At 52.7% G+C, this 19,746-nt stretch overlaps 2 protein-coding genes across 2 annotated transcripts in view; one reads left to right on the forward strand and one right to left on the reverse strand.

Moving 5' to 3' along the window:
- Positions 1 to 19,746, forward strand: part of LOC134562336 (zinc finger protein 664-like) — a 455,591-nt gene that overhangs the window by 153,035 nt on the left and 282,810 nt on the right.
- On the reverse strand, positions 11,416 to 12,363 carry LOC134562276 (olfactory receptor 14A16-like). The gene has a single exon (XM_063419662.1). It carries the CDS (start codon positions 12,346 to 12,348, stop codon positions 11,416 to 11,418), a length of 933 nt encoding a protein of 310 aa, XP_063275732.1. The 5' UTR covers positions 12,349 to 12,363.

Here is a 19,746-nt window from a genome sequence, read left to right on the forward strand (position 1 = left end):
AGTTCCCCACATCCTCCTTGCAGCCCTTCTTGGGGATGGGCTCCCATTGGCACCTCCAGTCCTCTGGGCCCTCCCTGCTGAGCCAGGGCTGAGGAGAAATGATGGAGAGCACCTTGGGGACTTTACACAGACACAATCTCCAGGTTGCACATTATGTACTGGTCTGTGCAGTCCCCTACACCAGGTTCCCAAGACATGATTTTTTAATATTGTTGAGTTGTTTTCCTAGGGCTAGTATATATTCTGTTATAGCTTCTTCCTCTGCTTGTGATGATGTTCCCTTCTGCACCTCACAGGGTCGCCCACACAGGATCCCAAAGGGACTCAGTCCTTCCTTTGCCCTTGGCTTAGTTCATGTGTGTAAGAGAGCTAAAGGGAGAGACTGAGGCCAAGGCAGGTTGGCCTCCTGTCCTCATTTCACCATTTGCTGCTTGATCAGGTGCTTCATCTTTGCCACTTGTCCCCTTGATTGGGGACTATATGGGGTGTGTCAATGCCAATTTATACCCAAAGTATTGCTAATCTGTTAATTTGGGGAAAAAAAAGGGGTTTTCTGTCTGAGAAGATGACAGCAGGAACCCCAAATTGTGGTACAATTTCTTTGATCAATACTTTGACCACCTCTCGAGCCTCCGCAGTTCTAGTGGGAAAAGCCTCAGGCCATCCTCAGAAGGTATCAGTTCATACCAAGAAATAACAAAACCCTGATTTCTTGGGAGTTCTGAAACATCAATTTGCCATTGTTAGCCAGGTCTATTCCCTTTCCGAGTCTGACCCATTTCTGGCTTTGGAGTGTTTTTGGGATTAGTCTGGAGGCAGAGATCCCACTGTCGGGTTATTTGCCTTACTGTAGTGTATCACTTTCTAGCTATGATGCCCCGAGCCAAGTGCTTATGCAGGGCCTCTGTTCCCCAAAGCCTCTTCTTATGCTCTTCCTTTCCTATAGACCATATCAGATGGCTGGGTACGATTGCCTTTCCTTCTGGAGTGTAGGCCCACCCTTCTTTATTGTATGTCCCCTTCAGATCTGTGATTAGTTTTGGATCCTTTTTGTCATCATTTGGCTTACCCTCAAGAGAAATTTTTCCATCCAGAATTAAAGCTCCTTCCATTTTTACCTCTCTTTATTGATACTTCTTTTGCTTCTCTCTCCATCACCTCTTTTCTTTTTCTAATTCTGAGTTTGATTTTGATGTGCTCTGATATGCATGATTGCTATTTTCCTTGGGAGCTGTACTGCCTTTCATAATCTCAGGAGTTCTTTTGGAGCATCTTTTAGATCCAGGCAGCTTGAGCTCATTGCTTCAATGGTTTCCAAGCAGTCCTGGTGTCCTGTTCCCCTGTGTTTCCACTGAGGAAAGAAGCTGCATTGACAATGTTAGTGACCACAATCTCCACATCATCCTGTTCTACCATGATGGCTTGAGACCTCAGGAATCCCTGTGGAGGAAGCCAATGCCCGCCCTTCCCTTTTAATACTGCAGACCCTGTATGGGACACCAGCACAGTCATTTTCTGTCCCAAGGTGAATTTCCTGCCTCTTGGATGTTCAGCACCACAGCTGCTACCGCACCCAAGCACCCTGGCCATCCTTCTGCAGTTGCATCCAACTGCTCAGAAATGTAGGCACTGCCCCACGGTGTGGTCCCAGATCTTGTGCTGATATTCCTGGGGTGATCCCCTGTTTCTCATGAGAAAACAAAAAGAAAGGCTCACTCACGTCAGGGAGCCCCAGGGCTGGAGCTGACATTAGGGCCTTTTTCAGTAGTTCCAAGGCCCGTGGAGCTGGTTTATCCCATTGGAGATGCTTCTGCTCGGTGTTGATCAGTGCATACAGGGGCTGAACAAGCAGTCCATAATTACAGATCCAGAGGTGACACGACCCGGTCATTCCCAGAGAAGTTCTCAGCTCCTTTACAGTCTGTGCCTTTGGTGTTTGGCATGTAGCCTCCTTCCAGGCTCATCCTAAGGTCCTTTGCCTGGCACTAATCTCACAGCCCAAGTAAAGGACTTCTCTCTGCATTATCTGGGCTTTCTTCTTGGACAGTCAGTACCCTTGGAGCCCTAAAACATTCAAGAGACACTCTGTCCAAGCCATGCAAGTATCTTCTGTTTCAGTGGCAATCAGGATGTCATCTAGGTCTTGTAGCAATCTTCCTTTCCCAGGTGGGGATTCCCAAGACTCGACATCGTTGGCAAGTTGATTGCCAAATATGGTGGGGGAATTTTTGAGGCAGTCCAGTCCAGGTGAGTTGAGTTCTTTGTCCACTTTTAGGATTTTTCCATTCAAAGGCAAATATCTTTTGTCTGGCTTCATGCAGAGGGAAGCAAAAGAAAGCATCCTTCAAATCTGAAACACTAAACCAAGTTAGTTCTGGTGTTAATACTGTTAACAAAGTATATGGATTTCCTGCTATGGGATATAAATCCTGGATTATTTTATCAACTGCTCTCAAATCCTGGACTACTCTATATGTTCCACCAGGTTTATGGAGCAGTAATATGGGAGTGTTGAAATCAGATTTGCATTCTCTTAACAGGTCCCATTGCAAAAATATTTCCATTACCGGCTGGATTCCTTCCCTGTCTTCTTTCTTTAAGGGATATTGTTTTACTGTTACCATTCATTGTCCCTTATTAAGCTTTACCTCTCCTGATTATGCAGTTTTGGCTTTTCCTGGCTTCTCTGTGGCCCACACAGCACACTTGGGCTATGATGTATTCATTGATTTTTCATTCTATGGGAACACCAACTAAAAGTAAACTCATAATTTCAATGTATTGTTGAGCGACTACCTCCAGAGGAATTTGCCCTTTTTTCAAGTCTCATGACTGCATTTAATTGTTCAAATCAATCCCTTCCCAGGAGTGCATGTCGTGAATTAGGCATGTCTAAAAGTTTGTGTATACCTATTAGCTTTCCCAGTTTATATTTCAGTGGTTCACAAAAGGAAGCCTTTTCAGCTTGGCCAGTGCCTCTTTTAAAAATCGTGTCCCTCAGTAGAACCCATTCAAACCTCAAGAAACTTTGGAGTTTGGTTCTGATTCTTAATGCTTGAGAGATTTCTTCAACTCTCTCTCAGGGACTGATGTCTGATGTTCAGGGACCCAGCACCCAACCCACAGGAGAAGTCTTGGTGCTGTGTCTGTGCTGCTGAGCTGGGCCGGGCTCCCGGCACAGAGGCAGCTCCTGGCAAGGGCAGCACTGCAGAGACAGCTCTGCCCAGGAGCAGCTCCTCTCCAGCCCAGCAGGGCTGGGGCACTGCCTGCAGCCACCCCGGGCACAGCACAGAGGCACAGAGAGATGGGAGCAGCCTGGGCTGGGAGGGTGACTGAGCTCTCGCTATGGGAGAAATCTGCACATTGTTTGCATCAATCATTCTCTAGCTGTAGGAAAGTTAAACTTCCATTCCTGGAGGGGTCTCCTAAGGCTGGCAAATCCCACAGTTTCCAGGATCTTTTGCAAGGGCTCTCCCAGTTCCTCTGGCACAGAGGAGGAGAACACAGGGCAGAGAAGGGCAGTTCCTGCAGGCAGCAAGGGCAGGCAGCAGAAGGGAGAAAGAGGGTAAAGGTAGCCTGGGGTGGGAGCACAGGAGAGAGCCCATCAGGGGAGAAAGCTCTGGCTGCAGAGCAATGCAGGTGAGTCTCTGGGAGTGCTCTGACAATGCCAGCACTGACAGGACCTGTCAGGAAAGGTTTGTGCAATCTCCTTTCAGGCCCTGAGGTTCAAGGGCTCAGCACCAAATGCACCACGGGGCTCAGTGGGATCAAGAAGGTCCTAACAAAGCACGGCTCTGCCTTGATTTCCCTCTGGGGTCTGGTGCAGTTCATAAGGAAATGATGGAGAAACACTTTTAGAGAAAGATTTCACAGATCTTCTAAGAAATACACATTCCTGGTAGAGAGAGTGTCTTTTATTACTGTTTTCTTTATAGCAGAGGTGATTGCAGTGTTCTGTGATTGACACTGATCCAGGGTCTCTCCTCAGGAGGCCTGGCCTGCTCAGAGAAGCTGTGCCTTGAGGGCTGAGCCAGTGTGGACAACCTTGCTGCACATTGCCCAAGCCCATCCTGTGTGTCCTCCCTCACCTGGGACCTGCTTTGCTTGGAGAGCTGCCTGCACTCAGGAATAAAGGGGGTTTTTAGGTTTTGAAGCAATGTAAAACTCCTAATTTCCCCCAGTGCAAACAGACCCACTCCTCAAGTGTGTGCCAGCCCAAGGTGCCACCAAAGCCACTGCAGCCCTGCCCTGGGCCAGCTGTGAGGGTGGGTCATCATCCCAACCTGCACTGGGCCCTGCAAGGGGCTGTGCCCACGGACACTGCACTGACCCCACTGCTGGGTTTGGGGGCCACGGACACCGTGAGCAGTTCCAGGTTCCTTGGAAACACTGGGGAGGACTGGAACATACTGGGGTACACTGGGAAGGCTGTGGGAGACACTGGGCCATACTGGGAGTGACACTGGGGATGACTGGGACAACCTGGGAACACGGGGAATGCTGAAGGGGAATCTGGGGAGACTGGGTTGGACTCTGGGGGTACCCTGAGACATACTGGGACTCACCAGGACATACTGGGACTGATACTGAGGCAAAGTGGGGACACTGGGAACACTATGGTGAAGACTGGGGGACACTGGGGTGCGCTACGGACAACACTGGCAGCAAGTGGAACTGAATGGAAATTAACTCAGGTGTATTGGAAGGGACTGGGCTGTACTTGGAGGGCCTGGAGGTCCACTGGGGATGTACTGGGTTGTACTGGGGATGAACTGGGCTGTATTGGGAGGGACTGCAGGAGTTGAATGGGCTGTTCCCACCTCCGCCCATTCGCCGAGCCTTCTGCCAATCACCACTCGCAGCCAATCAGCGCCGGGGATCGGTGCCTCGGAGGCGGTGCCTGGTGTCGGCGCCATCATTTTCTTTTTGCCTATAACTCCCGTCATGCCCCGCGCTCCACAGAGCCCCGGTATCGCCCCCCGTGTGTCCCATCAGTGTCCCCCAGACCCTCCAGGATCTGTAAGATCCCCTCAGCGCCAGTTCGTGACCCCCAAAAGCGTCTCCAGATCCCCTGAATGCTCCAACCCCACAGATGCCCGTTAGAGCCGCTTCTGGGAATTCATCTCCTGTCATCCCCCGCGGCCTCAGAGCCCCTCATAACACAGTTCCGCGCCGAAAACTCATGCAGTGCCCCGCGCCCTAAAGAGCCCGGTTAGAGCTCCCCAAGCTCCCCCAAGTGCTCCCGAACCGTGTACATTCCCTGCTGAGGACCTGCACTCGCGACTCGGACCCAAAAGTGTCCCCCAAGTGCCTTCCCCGATCCCCAAACGCCCTCTTCGAGCCACTTCCGGGACTACAGCTCCCAGCATGCTCCGCGGCGCCGGTAGAGCGCTGTTCCAGCCGTGACTTCATCTCCCAGCATGCCCCGCGCCCCTGAGAGCCATTGGCGCTGTGCTTTGAACTCCCGTGATGCTCCGCGGCCCCGTTCAACCGTGTCCTACCCGCGCCTACAACTCCCATCATGCCCCGCGCCCCTGAGAGCCATTGGCGCTGTGCTTTGAACTCCCGTGATGCTCCGCGGCCCCGTTCAACCGTGTCCTACCCGCGCCTACAACTCCCATCATGCCCCGCGCCCCAGAGAGCCCCCTCAGAGCCCCCCAAGTGCCCGCCCGGACCCCGAAGGGCCCCCAGATTCCCCTCCCTGACCTCCGAGTGCCCCCTGGAGCCCCAAGTGCTCCCCCGGACCCCGAATTGTCCGACAGAATCCCTAAGGGCCCCTGCAAGTGCCCACCCGGCTCCCCCAAGTGTCCTCCAGACCCTCAAGTTCTCTCCAAATTCCATCCCCAGCTGCAAAACTGCCCCAAATGTGCCCCAGAAATGTTTCCGTGGTTCCCAAAGTGGCCTCTTTTACTCTGCCTGAGAACATGATTAAAAAGATGACAAAAGGGACAAAAAATGTACTAATTAGCATGAAGAGGGAGAAATCAATAGCCAGTAGTGGTCAATGAATGCATGAAGGGAATAGTGTTACTTAGAAACAATGACTAATACCTTTTTTGGTTTTTAAAATATATAGATTTTTAAAGATCTAATAAATAAGTAATAAAATACAGAATAATATTTTTATAAAATAATATCCAATTTGAATTTTTTTACTTAATTATTATTTAAAAGAAAAGTTCAGGGGTTTTTTTTATGTTTGGGATTTGAGTCCTAGGTGGGCGATGTCAGACTTGGTGATGCTGGGCGTGAGGAGCAGACGCTCCCCCAAGTGTCCTCCAGACCCTCACGTTGTGTCTAAATTTCTTCCCCAGACCCAAAACTGCCACAAATATTCCCAGAAATGTCACCGAGGACCCCAAAGTTGGCCCTTTTACCGTGTCTGAGAAAATTATAAAAATTGTAAAAAAGATGACAAAAGGACTAAAATTAAAGCTAGTTAAGCATGAAGAGGGAAAAATCAATAGCCAATAGTGGTCAGTGAATTAATGGAGGAAATGATGTTACTTATAACAAATGACTTTTGCTGCTAAGAATACATAGATTTTTATATAAATATAAATATTAGATAATAAAATTTTAGAAGAATATGAAAATAACATAAATGTAAATATAATTTTAATCATTCATTAGATTTTTTAAAAAAGAAAAATTCATAATTTTTTTAATGTTTTGTGGTGTCAGTCCTAGGTGGGCGATGTCAGACATGGTGAGGATGGGGTGAGGAGCAGGGTGTCCAAACAGGGTCAGCCCAATAGAGGCTCATTCTTCTCCATGCCCAGCTCTTCTAAGGAGACATTCAGCATCAAGATCACTTCCAGAACACATCTGTCACCTCTTCAATGAACTAAAAAAAAAAATTACCCTTGATTAGGGTAAAAAAAAAAAAATCAGAAGGTTCACTTTGAAATCTTCCTCCTTAAGAGAACTCCAAAGTGGCTCCAATCAGTTGCACAAGCCCTGGAGACTCAAAGACCAATGAAGGAGGACAAGGAGCCCCTGAGGGCTTTCTGTATTTTCATCAGCCCCACGGTGGATTTGGGGCTGAGTCCAGGACCCCCAGACACTGAGAGAAGGTTGCAGAAGCTGCTCAAGGAGTCAGAAGCCAAACTCCAAGTCCCTTGGAGCATCCCTGGGCCCCACTGAGGGCAGGCAGTGCCCAAGGCTGCGCAGGCACTGCTGAGAGCAGATCCTTGAGGGCAGGATTGCAGGGAGCCCAAGGCTGTGAGCAGGGAACTGCAATGCTGAGCAAGGCCTGGGCTGGCTGCAGGGAGCAGAAAGGCCAAGCCCTGAGCCCAGGCTGGCACAGCAGGGCCTGTCCCTCCCGGGTGGCTCGGGGCTGTTTGTGGGGCAGGGGGATGGCAGGGGCAGCAAGGACAAATGGCATCAACCTGCAAGCCCTGCCAGCCTCCTCAGGGAGGGCCCAGGCAGAGCCAAAGCGCAGGCCCTGAAAGGAAAGTTCCTTCTGTGGGGCTGCAGAGGCGCTGCCAGAGCCCAGGGGACAAAGGCCTGAGTGCCTGTGGCCCTGCCAGCCCTGCCCAGCCCGGGGCCATCTCTCCTGCAGGCTGTGCCCCCTGTGCGTGCTGCTCCTGTGCCCTGGCCGGCTGCACTCGCCCATCTCGCTGTGCCCCCAGCATTTCTCAGCCCAGCATTTCTGTGCCCTCCCTGGGCTCCCTGCACCCAGCGCTGCCGGCTCCTGGCACACAGAGCCAGGCCATGGCCCAGGCTCACGCTGGGACACCTCCTGCACCAAAATTCTACCCTTGGAAGGACTTTGCTTTCTCGTCACCTTCGGGCTGAACCTTGCAAGCTGCACTTTGGGCAGGTTTCCTTCTCTTCCCACTGCCAAGGAAACTCTTTCTCCTGCTGTTCATAAACAGAGGAGGGCTGGTGGGAGATGTGGTAGTTGGAGGTTTTTTGGGCAACAGTGACCATGAAATTATTGAATTTTAAATATTCTGTAAATGGAGAGGCATCAACAAAACCTCTACACTGGACCTACAGAGAACAGGCAGGACTGCTCTGGACTGGACTTTGGCATATTCAGGATGCAGATTTCGAGAGTACCAAATCAGGTGATTTTTTTTAAAGGAAACAGCCCTTAAAAAAAGGGTGCCCAGAAAGGACAGATAAACTTCAGGAAAGAAATCTTGAAGGAGCAAGAGCAGGCTGACCCAGAGAGGAAAATGACTGCCCTAGCTGGACATGGAGCTTTACCAGGAACTCAAGGGAATAAAAGAGGTTGCATCACCTTTGAACAGAGGAGCAGGTAACTCAGAAAATGTTAAAGGATGTTGTTAGGTCATGTGGAAAAAAAATTGGACATGTGAAAGCTCAATTAGAACTTTACCAGGCTGTTTCAGTGAAGGATAATGAAACTGTTTTTAAAAATACATCGTTTACAAAAAGGGGGACAAGGAGAACCTCCATTGATTTTTCGGGAGGGATATGGTTACCAAAGATGAAGAAATGGCTGAAATACTAAACAGATTCATTGCCACAGTTTTCAACAAGAAGACAGGTTGTCCTAAAATCAAGAGTTCTCCTGAGCTGGTAGATGGGCACAGGGAGAAGAAGAGCCGTCCTGGAATCCAGGAGGAAGCAGCTTGGGACCTGCTGAGCCACTCAGATGCTCACAGGTGTGTCTGGGACCAGATGGGATCCATGCTAGGGCCATGAGGGAGCTGCTGGATGAGCTCCCCAAGCTGCTCTCCATCATTTCTCCTCAGCCCTGGCTCAGCAGGGAGGGCCCAGAGGAGTGGAGGTGCCAATGGGAGCCCATCCCCAAGAAGGGCTGCAAGGAGGATGTGGGGAACTGCAGGCCTGTCAGCCTGCCCTGGGTGCCCAGCAAGGGGATGGAACAGATCCCCTTGAGAGCCATCCCAGGGCACCCCCAGGATGGCCCAGGGATCAGAGGCAGCCAGCGGGGATTGCAATATCTGCACTGAGGATCTGCAGGAGGGGATTGAGTCCAGCATCAGCAAATTTGCAGGTGGCACCAAGCTGGGTGTGAGTGTGGATGTGCTGGAGGGTAGGAGGGCTGTGCACAGGGCCCTGCACAGGCTGGATCCAGGGCCCAAATCCAACAGGGTGAGGCTGAACAAGACCAAGGGCCGGGTCCTGCACTTTGGCCACAACAAGCCCTGCAGTGCTCCAGGCTGGGGACAGAGTGGCTGGACAGTGGGCAGGCAGAAAGGGACGTGGGGCAGTGCTGGACAGCAGGCTGGACATGAGGCAGCAGTGTGGGCAGGTGGGCAAGAAGGCCAATGGCTCCTGGCCTGGATCAGGAATGGTGTGGGCAGCAGGAGCAGGGCAGGGATTCTTCCCCTGTGCTGGGCACTGGTGAGGCTGCACCTCGAGTGCTGTGTCCAGTTCTGGGCCCCCAATTTAGGAAGGACATGGAGGGGCTGAGGCGTGTCCAGAGAAGGGCAACAAGGCTGGAGAGGGGTCTGGAACACAAGTGCTGTGAGGAGTGGCTGAGGGAGCTGGGGTTGTTTATCCTGGAGAAGAGGAGGCTCAGGGGAGACAAGGTGGTGTCAGGGCACAGGTTGGACTTGATGATCTCCAAGGTCTTTTCCAGCCTTGCTGATTCTGTGATTCCCTGAAACCACCCTTGCAGCAGTTGCAGGATGAGCCCTGGGCCTCCTCTTGAGAAGGTGCAGCAGCCCAGGTCCCTCAGCTTCTCCTCACAGCCCCAAAGCCCATCCTGTCAGTCCTGCAGAGCCTCTGCAGCCCCTCCTCATTGCCCAGAGCAGGGAGCCCCACAGGCAGACACAGCAGGGCAGATGTGCCCCCCTGGCCTGTGGTGCCTCTGGCAAGGGAGCAGCAGGAGGCCCTGCAGGAGCCTGCAGACAATTCCTGAAGCACTTGGAGAATGATCCTGCTCCCCAAGGGATGTTCCAATCATGCCAGCTACTGAACTGAAATGGAGAGTGGGGCCAGAGAGGAAAGGGCAAACAGGGATGGGCTGTTTACAGGGGAGTGAACAGGGTGGTAAATTGGAAGAAATTTGTACCAGGGAAGAGTAAAGAAAGCAAAGATTAAGCAAAATAAAAGCTGAGAGCAGTGTGGGGGTGGCTGCCAGGCAGCCCTGGTTCTCAGCAATGTCTGCAGTTGGACAGGAAACTCACAGCTCATGGGAACAAACTTTCTGTCTGACTTCAGAGGCCACAACAAACCTGAGTGGTTTCCCCTCTGTCTCCCAGCCCTTCCTGGCCCCAGGGGCTGATGGCATTTGTGCTCACTCAGGTTCATCTCCCCACACCAACACCATGGGGGTGCTGACGCCTGCTCTGGGCAGTGCAAACAGGGGCTCCTGAGGCAGTGCTGCCGTGGCTGTGTCTGCAAGGATGCAGCACCTGTGTGAGCTGGGGAGAGGCCAGGGCTGCAGAGGGGGGATGTTGTTGGCAGGTGCATGAGGATGCTCTGGGACGCTGCCCTGGGGTGTCCAGAGCAGTGGGGATGGATCAGCCCCTGCTCTGCTGCTCCTTCCCATCTCCCCCAGCGACCTTGCAGAGCCCCAGCCATGCTGTTTGCCCCCAGCCTGCCCACGGCCAGCCTGGGGCTGCTGACGGGGCTTTTCTGTGCTGAGCATTTGCCTGGCCATGTTGTGGAGAGAGCCTGGGCAAGGAGCCTGCAGCCCCCAGGCCCTGGCCTGAGGCGTCAGCGCTGCCCCAGCAGTGCCCATGGCCTGTCCCTGCTGCAGCCCCGGCACTGCCACCCCCAGCCCTGTGCCCGGCCCCAAGAGCACTCAGGCCCTACAGCAACAGCAGGGCCAGGAGGGCAGCGGGGCAGGGCCACGGCAGCAGCACTGGCAACACCAAGTGCTGCTGCTGCTGGGCACAGCTGCTGTGCCAGCACTGATCTGCCCCAGCTCTGCACACAGACATTGCTGCTGCAGCCACAAAGAAGGGAACAAAAGAGGATCTCCAGTGAAAACTCTGCTGGGAGATCCTTTTGTTCACTTAAAGCTTCTGAGAGCACAGCTCGTTATTGACACAGTCTAGGGTGAGAGAAAATGAGGGGAATTACAAGACAGTAAAGGTCACAAACAATGGCCTTGTTTTGTGAACATCATTGAAAACTAAAACAAAGGAAAACCCTGAAAACCAAATCAACAAGTGCTAGAAAGATGACTTTTATTAGAAGTGATTTCCAGAAACAGGCCAGCAGAAAAGTCTACTGGGGAGATCATTTAGTTTGTTTAAAGCCACCAAGACCACAGCTTCTCATTGACACAGTCTGGGGCTAGAGGAAACATGGAGAGAAACAAAAGAAGAAAGGGCAGAATCAATGGCCTTGATTTGTGAATATCAGTGAGAACTAAAACAGAAGAAAAAAACCCTGACAACCAAATCAACAAGTGCTATCAAAGATGCTTTTTATTACAACAGACTGCAGAAACTTGCCAGCAGTTTAATGTTCCTGTAATCTTCCAGTTATCAGTCTCCACACTGCAGCCTTGAGCTCCTGGTTCCTCAGGCTGTAGATGAGGGGGTTCAGGGCTGGAGTCACCACCGCGTACAGAACTGACACTGACAGATCCAGGGATGGGGAGGAGATGGAGGGAGGTTTCAGGTGGGCAAATGTGCCAGTGCTGAGGAACAGGGAGACCACAGCCAGGTGAGGGAGGCAGGTGGAAAAGGCTTTGTGCCGTCCCTGCTCAGAGGGGATCCTCAGCACAGCCCTGAAGATCTGCACATACGAGAAAAAAATGAACACAAAACAGCCAAAAGCTACGCAGACACTAACAACAATGAGCCCAAGGTCCCTGAGGTAGGATTTGGAGCAGGAGAGCTTGAGGACATGTGGGATTTCACAGAAGAACTGGCCCAGGGCATTGCCATGGCACAGGGGCAGGGAAAATGTATTGGCTGTGTGCAGCAGAGCGTAGAGAAAGGCACTGGCCCAGGCAGCTGCTGCCATGTGGGCACAAGCTCTGCTGCCCAGGAGGGTCCCGTAGTGCAGGGGTTTGCAGATGGACACGTAGCGGTCGTAGCACATGATGGTCAGGAGGCAATACTCTGCTGTAATGAAAAACAAAACCAGAAATAGCTGAGAAACACATCCTGGGTAGGAGATGTTCCTGGTGTCCCAGAGGGAATTGTGCATGGCTTTGGGGACAGTGGTGCAGATGGAGCCCAGGTCGCTGAGGGCCAGGTTGAGCAGGAAGAAGAACATGGGGCTGTGCAGGAGGTGGCCGCAGGCTACGGCGCTGATGATGAGGCCGTTGGCCAGGAGGGCAGCCAGGGAGATGGCCAGGAAGAGGCAGAAGTGCAGGAGCTGCAGCTGCCGCGTGTGTGCCAATGGCAGCAGGAGGAAGAGGCTGATGGAGCTGCTGTTGGACATTGCTTCACTCTGGGCATTGTGGACTGTTGAAAGAACACATTGACAAGTGGGGATAATTTTATTTGAGTCAGTCCTATGTATTGTATTTGGAATCCCCTAAAAATCACTTTTTTTCCTGGGAACGAATTTTGCTAAAATTTTTGAGTTCAGGTATCTGCTACTGCTGAGTTACTGCCACATCATAAGAACTGCTCTCAGCCTGAAGACTGGGGAGCCCAGCTGGAAAGCAGAGCTCCCTCTGCCCCAGTGCACTCAGACCTGCTGGTCCCCACAGAGGTGCCCTTTGCTCATTACACCTCCCTCTATTTCAGGGTGATTGCACTTAAAAGTATCCTGAAAAATAAAGTGGAATATCTGAAAGTTGCAATCTCAAAAAAAATTTCCCTGAATTCTTCTCTCCTTGGTTTTCTCTGTTCCTTTACTCGAGATGATATCAAGGGTTGGTCTTGCTCTGTCATGCCTGGAGTTGTGCCTACTGGGAGCTGTTTCTCTCCATCCAAGCCTTGTCTCTTCCACTGCTCCCAGAGCCCAGCCCAGCCCTGGGGGCTCAGCTCTGCCCTGCACACCCCTCCCAGCACAGGGCACTGCCCAGGGGCATCTCCCTGGCACCAGGGCCTTAAGGGCAGCTCAGACAAACACAGATGCTGCAAGCCAAGGTGCTGCTGCTGCTGTCTGTAGCTAGAGGAGGGTGAGGAGGCACTTTCTGAGGGAGATCTGAGGCACATCTGCTGATCCCCAGGGTGACAGTGCAGGAGTGTCAGTGACACAGACAACCCTGACAGCCCCTTTCCCTTTCCTTCATGACAAAGCTGAGAGCAGCCCTGGCCATGCAGCACCATCTCCACAGCAGCAGGAATCTGCCCTGATGGGGGTGGCTCCTTCCACCTCCAACTTCTCCCCACAGTCCATGGGAGCTCCCAGGCAGGCTGAGAGCTGCCCCTGGCAGGTGGCAGATGCCCTGGGCTGGCCAAGAGCCCTCAGGGCTGCAGCACCTGCTCTGCACCACAGCCCTGGGCAGCCCTGGCTGCAGCCCCAGCTTCAGCCCCTGCAGCCGTCCCTGGCAGCAGGAGCCGTCCTGCCCTGTCCCTCTGACGGTGCCCAGGGCAGCCCCGCTCTGGAGCACATCCTCCCCCAAAGCAGCAAGGGCAGCAGAGCCATCCTTACAGTCACCTCAGTGCTGTCCTGGCTCAGCTTGAGGAGATCCCTGCAGCCACAGACTTACCCTGTCAGAAGTGGGGAACATTTCTCCACGAAGAAGCTCAGAATTGTCCTTCCAGTTTCTTTGAGCCTCTGTCTGCTTCATTCCTCTCAGGTACCTGCAGGCAGTGCCCTCAGCCCTGCTGGGCTGGAGAGGAGCTGCTCCTCAGGAGAAATGTCTTTTTAAAGCCTTCTTGGTTGTCAGGAGCTGCCTCTGATCCAGGAGCCCATCCCAGCTCAGCAGCACAGACATAGGACAAAAACTTTAATTAATCTCTAAGAGATTTGGTGTTAATTACATCAGTCTCAGTCCCTCAGAGAGTGTGTAGGAAACTTCTCAAGAACGCAAAATTTAATTGAAACTCCTAAGTTTTTAGAAGTTTTAATGGGTCCCACAGAGAAACACGACTGAGAAAGTGTCCCCAGGTTCCAGGTAGAGCAGAACACTGCAGGCAGTGATGACAGGTGGGGATAAACAAGGCAAAGCTGTCTCTGATGCTGACCAAACCTGGATGTGTTTCAGGAATGCAAAGGGCCAAGGCCTGAGCCCCAGCCCCTGCCAAGGCAGATCCTGTCCCTCCCTCCTTGCTCAGGGCTCTTCCCGGGCCACTGGGATGTGGGGATGTGCAATGCCAAGGGCAGCACCATGGGGTGGCCCCTGCCAGGCTGCTGAGCAGGGACAAGGAGGCAATGAGGCCCCAGGCCTGCAAGGGTCACTTGTCCCCTCCTGATGCCTCAGGCCCAGGGCCAGCAGCCATGGCCCAAGTGCTGCAGGAGTTGGCTGTGTCAGGGCCTTTCAGCTGCTGCCCATGCCTGTGCCCTGTGCAGCCCAGGCTGTGCTACGGTGTCCATGCCCTGCGCCTCTGTCCCTGCAGGCTGTCGTCATCCCCCGGCTGCCCCACCTGGCTGGCCCCTTCCTTTGCTGACAGCTCTGCGTCCTGCCTGCCTCTGCCTGGGCACACAGAGCCCTGGGCTGCTCCAGACTCCTTCTGGGGGATGTGTTGATCCACAGCCCTGCCCTGGGAGAGAAATTCTTTTCTCCGTGTGTCCAGTCTGGGCCTCCCCAGCTGCCCTTTGCAGTAATTATTGTTTCTCTGGATGATTTCCACTAGGTGAAAAGGATCCACCGTCTCTGAAACCACTCTTTAAACACTCTCGTGGCTCTCCTCCACTGTCCTCAGCCTCCAACCCAAGGAGCACAGAGCTCCATCGTCCCTATAAAGTGGTCATGTGCCTGGGGCCTCAAAAACCCAACTTCGGAGATCTCTGGGCACTCTCCAAGGTGTTTGCAATTGAAAACATTCCGCTCATAGTCCAAGAAAATCACCAGAGGACATGGCCATCCCAACCTCTGTTTCCTGGCTGGTCTTGTCTGGGAGTAATCCTTGGATATGTGGAATTTGGGAGGCCAAATTCTAATTTTGGCCATGGTCCCTGGACAAGAAGGTCGGTTCTTTTCCACAGAAGGGAAAGAATAGAGCCCCAGAGTTTCAGGAGCAGATGAGAGGCGAGCACCAGAGGCAAAGGCCAGCAAGAGCTTCCAGTGTTTTTCTTCTGGAATATACCCTTGATTATAGGAAATTTTGTACGAATAGTACCAATTTTGGCAATGGACATCTAAAAAGATGGGTGGTTGATTTCCATAGCAAGGAAAGCACGGAACCCCAGGGCTCCAGGAGTTGATGAGAGGCTGCCCTTGACATGTCAAGGTCAGCCAGACCTGCCAGGTGGCCCCAGGATGCCCAGCCAGCCAGAGCTGTTCCATCTTCCCTTGGTTTTGTGGGACCCCACAGTGTCACAATGCTCTCCTTGGTTCCATGAGGCCCTGGAGGGTCACAATGTTCCCTTTTGCTTCTGTAGTGTCACAATGGCCCCTCGGTGCCACGCACTCTCGCTGTGTCACAGTGGCTCCAACAGGACACCACGGGCTCCACAAGGTCACCACGGGCTCTTTGTTCCTTGGGAACCCCGAGTTTCACAATGGTCGCCTTGATTCCATGAGGCACCACAGTTTCACAATGGCCCCTTGTTTCCATGAGGTTCCGCAGTGTCACCGTTGTGTCCTTGGAGCCGCATTGCCACAACTGACCCATGGCTCCATGAGGTTCCGCAGTGTCACTGTGGTCGCTGTCAGAGGCTGGATGAGATCGATGTCCCGAGACGCCTTGGGGTGCTCGGAATGCCCGTGTGGGGCCAGGGCCGGGCCAGGCCTTGGTCTGTGCTGGGATGGAGCCCTGCCCCCAGCCTGGCTGAGCTGTCAATCACACAGCAGGGCTGGGGTTAACCCACTCTGATTGGCCAAGCTGTCAATCAATCACACAATATCAGCTGCTGCCTACCCTGACTCTGATTGGACAAGCAGCTGAAAGTCCCACCCAAGGGGCGGGCCCATGGAGGCCCAGGGGGTTAAAAGCCGGAGCACGAGGCCAGCCCATGCTCTGATTGCTGCCTTCTCCTGGGGCTCCTCTGTGAGCGACGCTGGAACCCGAGCAGCTGGTACCTGTATGTGTGTCTTTCTACAGATCTGCTGTCTTTGTGTTGTTCTCCATTTCTTCTTCTAATCCTATTTACCTGGGGCACTTTTGTGTTAACCCTTATCATCTTAAGGGTTAAAGGTTTTTAGGTCAAATGGGCTAAGTTAAAGAAGGTTAATGCTATGGTAAGAGTTTCATGTTGAGCTGGATGTTGTATTAAACCCTTTGCCAGATTTCCTTGACTGTCTGTATTTTGGCTGTAAAATTTTGTGTCACTCTGACCTCCTGGCTCAGTTGGTTACAGCGTGGTGCTCATCACAGAGGTTGTGGGTTCAATCCCTGTGTGGGCCATTCACTTCAGAGTTGGACCTGATGATCCCTGTGGGTCCCTTCATACCAAGAATATTCTTTGTATCTGTCCATGTTGAGAATATCTGGTTGGTGTTCCTCCTTTGTAGCAAACACAAGAAACCTTTGGTTCCCCCCAGCATTTAGGTTTTCTGGGGTGTTACAGCCCTGCAGGCTCACAATGGCCTCTTGTTTTCATGAGGCCCCACAGAGTCACCCTGGCCCCTTGGTTCCATGGGCCCCAGCAGTGCTGTGATGATCCCTTGGTTCCACAACTTCCCACAGTGCCACACTGGCCCTTGGTTCCATGAGGATCTGGAGTGTCCCACAGGTTGATGCCATTTGTCCTTGCTGCCTCTGCCATTCCTCCTGCCCCACAAACAGCCCCGAGCCACCCGCCAGGGACAGGCCCTGCTGTCCCAGCCTGGGCTCAGGGCTTGGCCTTTCTGCTCCCTGCAGCCAGCCCAGGCCTTGCTCAGCATTGCAGTTCCCTGCTCACAGCCTTGGGCTCCCTGCAATCCTGCCCTCAAGGATCTGCTCTCAGCAGTGCCTGCGCAGCCTTGGGCACTGCCTGCCCTCAGTGGGGCCCAGGGATGCTCCAAGGGACTTGGAGTTTTGCTTCTGACTCCTTGAGCAGCTTCTTCAGCCTTCTCTCAGTGCCTGGGGGTCCTGGGCTCAGTCCCAAATCCACTGTGGGACTGATGAAAATACAGAAATCTTCTACAGGCTCTTTGTGTTCCTTCAATTGTCTTCAAGTTTTCAGGGCTTGTGCAGCTCACTGAAGTCCATTTGTAGTTCTTTTAGGGAGGAAGATATGAAAGTGCACCTCATGACTTTTTGTCTTCAATCAAGTGAGTATTTTTTTTAGTTTTCAGTTCAGAGAGGAGCTGATAGAAGCATTCCCCAGCTGATCTTGATGCTGAGTGTCTCCTTAGGAGGTCTGGGCATGGAGAAGAATGAGCCCCTTGAGGGCTGATCCTGTTTGGACAACCTGCTCCTCACCCCAACCTCACCATGTCTGACATGGCCCACCTGGGACTGACATCCCTGTGCCCTGCATCAGAACCTTGTCCCCTGAGCTCTGCAGCTCCATGTCCCAGCCCATTGCACCATGTCCCAGCTGCTCTCCTCAGGGCTCTGCCTGCACACAGGCCCAGGAGAAGTTTTCTTCTTGGTAAGGAAAGAATGGAAAAGCCTGAGCAGGTTTCCTGAACAACAAACCCCACTCAGGAACCACATGCTCAGTCCAGGCTGCCTGGAATGATGTCACCTTTCTACAAGGGACAGTGTGAGCAGAAATGATCTCTGTAAGCAGAATTCTCTCAGTCTTTCAGCTGAATTCTCTGTCCCTGTCTTTTCCCTGGATCTCTGTTGCAGATGGAAGCTGCTGGTGCCATCCTCACCTTTAGCCTTTCTTTTGAAAGCAGACAGATGTTCCCAGGTGTGTTCAGCAGGATTTGCTCCATGTTCCTACAAAGCTTTTGTGTTCCTCATGGAACGAAGGGGCCGTTGTGACACTGAGGGGGGATGTGGAAGCAAGGAGCCCACTGTGACCCTGGGGTCCCCTGGAACCAAGGGGCCACTGTGACACACCAGGGCCACGTGGATCCAGTGGGCCACTGTGACACTGTGGGTCCAAGGAGACCGTGGTGGCAGCACTGGAACCTCCTGGAACCAAGGAGTCCATGGTGCCCCAGCGGGGCTGCACGGAGCCAATGGTCCATTGTCACACTGCCCATCCAAGGAGTCCAGTGGGACACTGGAAGCTCATGGAACCAGGCAGGCCATTGTGACACTGAAGGACTTGATGACCCCAAATATCCCTTGTGACACAGCAGGGCATCGTTGGAACCGAGGAACCGCTGCTGAAAGTGTGGAAACTCCTGGAACCAGGGGCTGTTGTGGCACTGCAGAACTAGCACAGCTGCTGGACCTTGTCCCCTGGCCCTGCACAGCTCCTTGGGAGGCAGGGCAGGAGCAGCACCCTGGGAGCCTCGGGAATGCCCCTCTGGGATCCATGGCACACACTGCCAGGGTCTGCAATCCCAGATCCCAGCCAAGAAAAGATGTTCCTGCCCCTGAAGGCAAAGCTCTTCATAAGGAGCCAAAAGCCAAGTGAAGCAAGATCTTACAGTGACATTTCACTGCCAGCCTTCATAACTTCACCCATGGTTGTTGTAACTCATGGATTGGGAATTAAATCAGGTGAGGATTTTTGGTGGGAGCTGCCCTGGCTCGAGAGAGACACTGTGAGAGAAACAGGAGGCAGAAAAAGGCAAGAGAGAAAGGAGGACAAAAACACAATCACCTGAGAAGGTGGCATTCTGAAAAACAAACTGGAACTGATGTAAAATGAACAGGACAGATAATTCTGAAAGTTTTCTGTACTATCAAATGCATCCCACCCGCCCAGCCCCAAACAATCCCAATCCCACACCCTTAAATTTGGATCCCATGTCTCCCAATCTCCTTCCAACCCCATTGCATCCTGGAGGCTTTGGAACTGAGGTGTTTTGGCGTGGGACTGAATTTTTTGAGGTGAGATTGAGCCCTTCTGGGGTAAGATTGAGTTGTTTTCAGTGGGATTGGGTCCTTTTGAGGTGACAGATCAATCCATCTTGGCTTTTGGAATGCAAAGAGATGGAGAATACTGCCCAAAATCCTCTGAGAACCCACAGATCATTCAGAATATGTCCTCAAACCCTAAAATCCCTCTCAAGTGGTGGAACTATACACATCTTTGATATTTTTCTTTCTTTTTAGTCCAGTTTCAGATGTTTTTAAGGTATGGAGATAAATCAGAAGAAAATGAGGGTCAAACCAAAAGGAGAACCCGCCAAGCGTCTTCCCACCATGGCTCACAGTGACTGTGGGTCACCTGGGCTCTGCCCAGTGTGGGTCCTCTGATGGGGGATGGAGTTGGGGCAGTGCACAAAGCCCTTCCTGCAGTCGGGGCACTCACAGGGCTTCCCTTACTGGTGGCTCTGTTGGTGTCTGGTCAGAGAGCTCTGGGTGAAGCTCTTCCCACCCTGGAGACACTCGTAGGGCTGTTCCCTGGTGTGGATCCTCTGGTGGCAGATCAGGCTGGAGCTTGTGCTGAAGCTCTTCCCACATTCCCCACACTTGCAGGGCCTCTCCCAGTGTGGATGCACCGTTGCCTGACGAGGTGGGAGCTGTGCTTGAAGCCCTTCCTGCAGTCAGGACAGCGGAAGGGCCTCTCCTCTGTGTGAATCTGCTGGTGCAGGAGGAGATGTGAGCTGGTCTGAAACCTCTTCCCACACTCAGCACACTCGTGGGGCCTCTCACCTGTGTGGATCACCTGGTGCTGGATCAGGTGGGAGCTGCAGCTGAAGCCCTTCCCACATTGCCCACACTCATT

Source organism: Prinia subflava, chromosome 27, assembly GCF_021018805.1.
Source record: "Prinia subflava isolate CZ2003 ecotype Zambia chromosome 27, Cam_Psub_1.2, whole genome shotgun sequence".
Taxonomy (NCBI): Eukaryota; Metazoa; Chordata; class Aves; order Passeriformes; family Cisticolidae; genus Prinia; species Prinia subflava.

What these genes read in the sequence shown, in the direction of transcription:
- LOC134562276 (XM_063419662.1), bottom strand. Translation starts at nt 12,348, where the DNA reads ATGTCCAACAGCAGCTCCATCAGCCTCTTCCTCCTGCTGCCATTGGCA.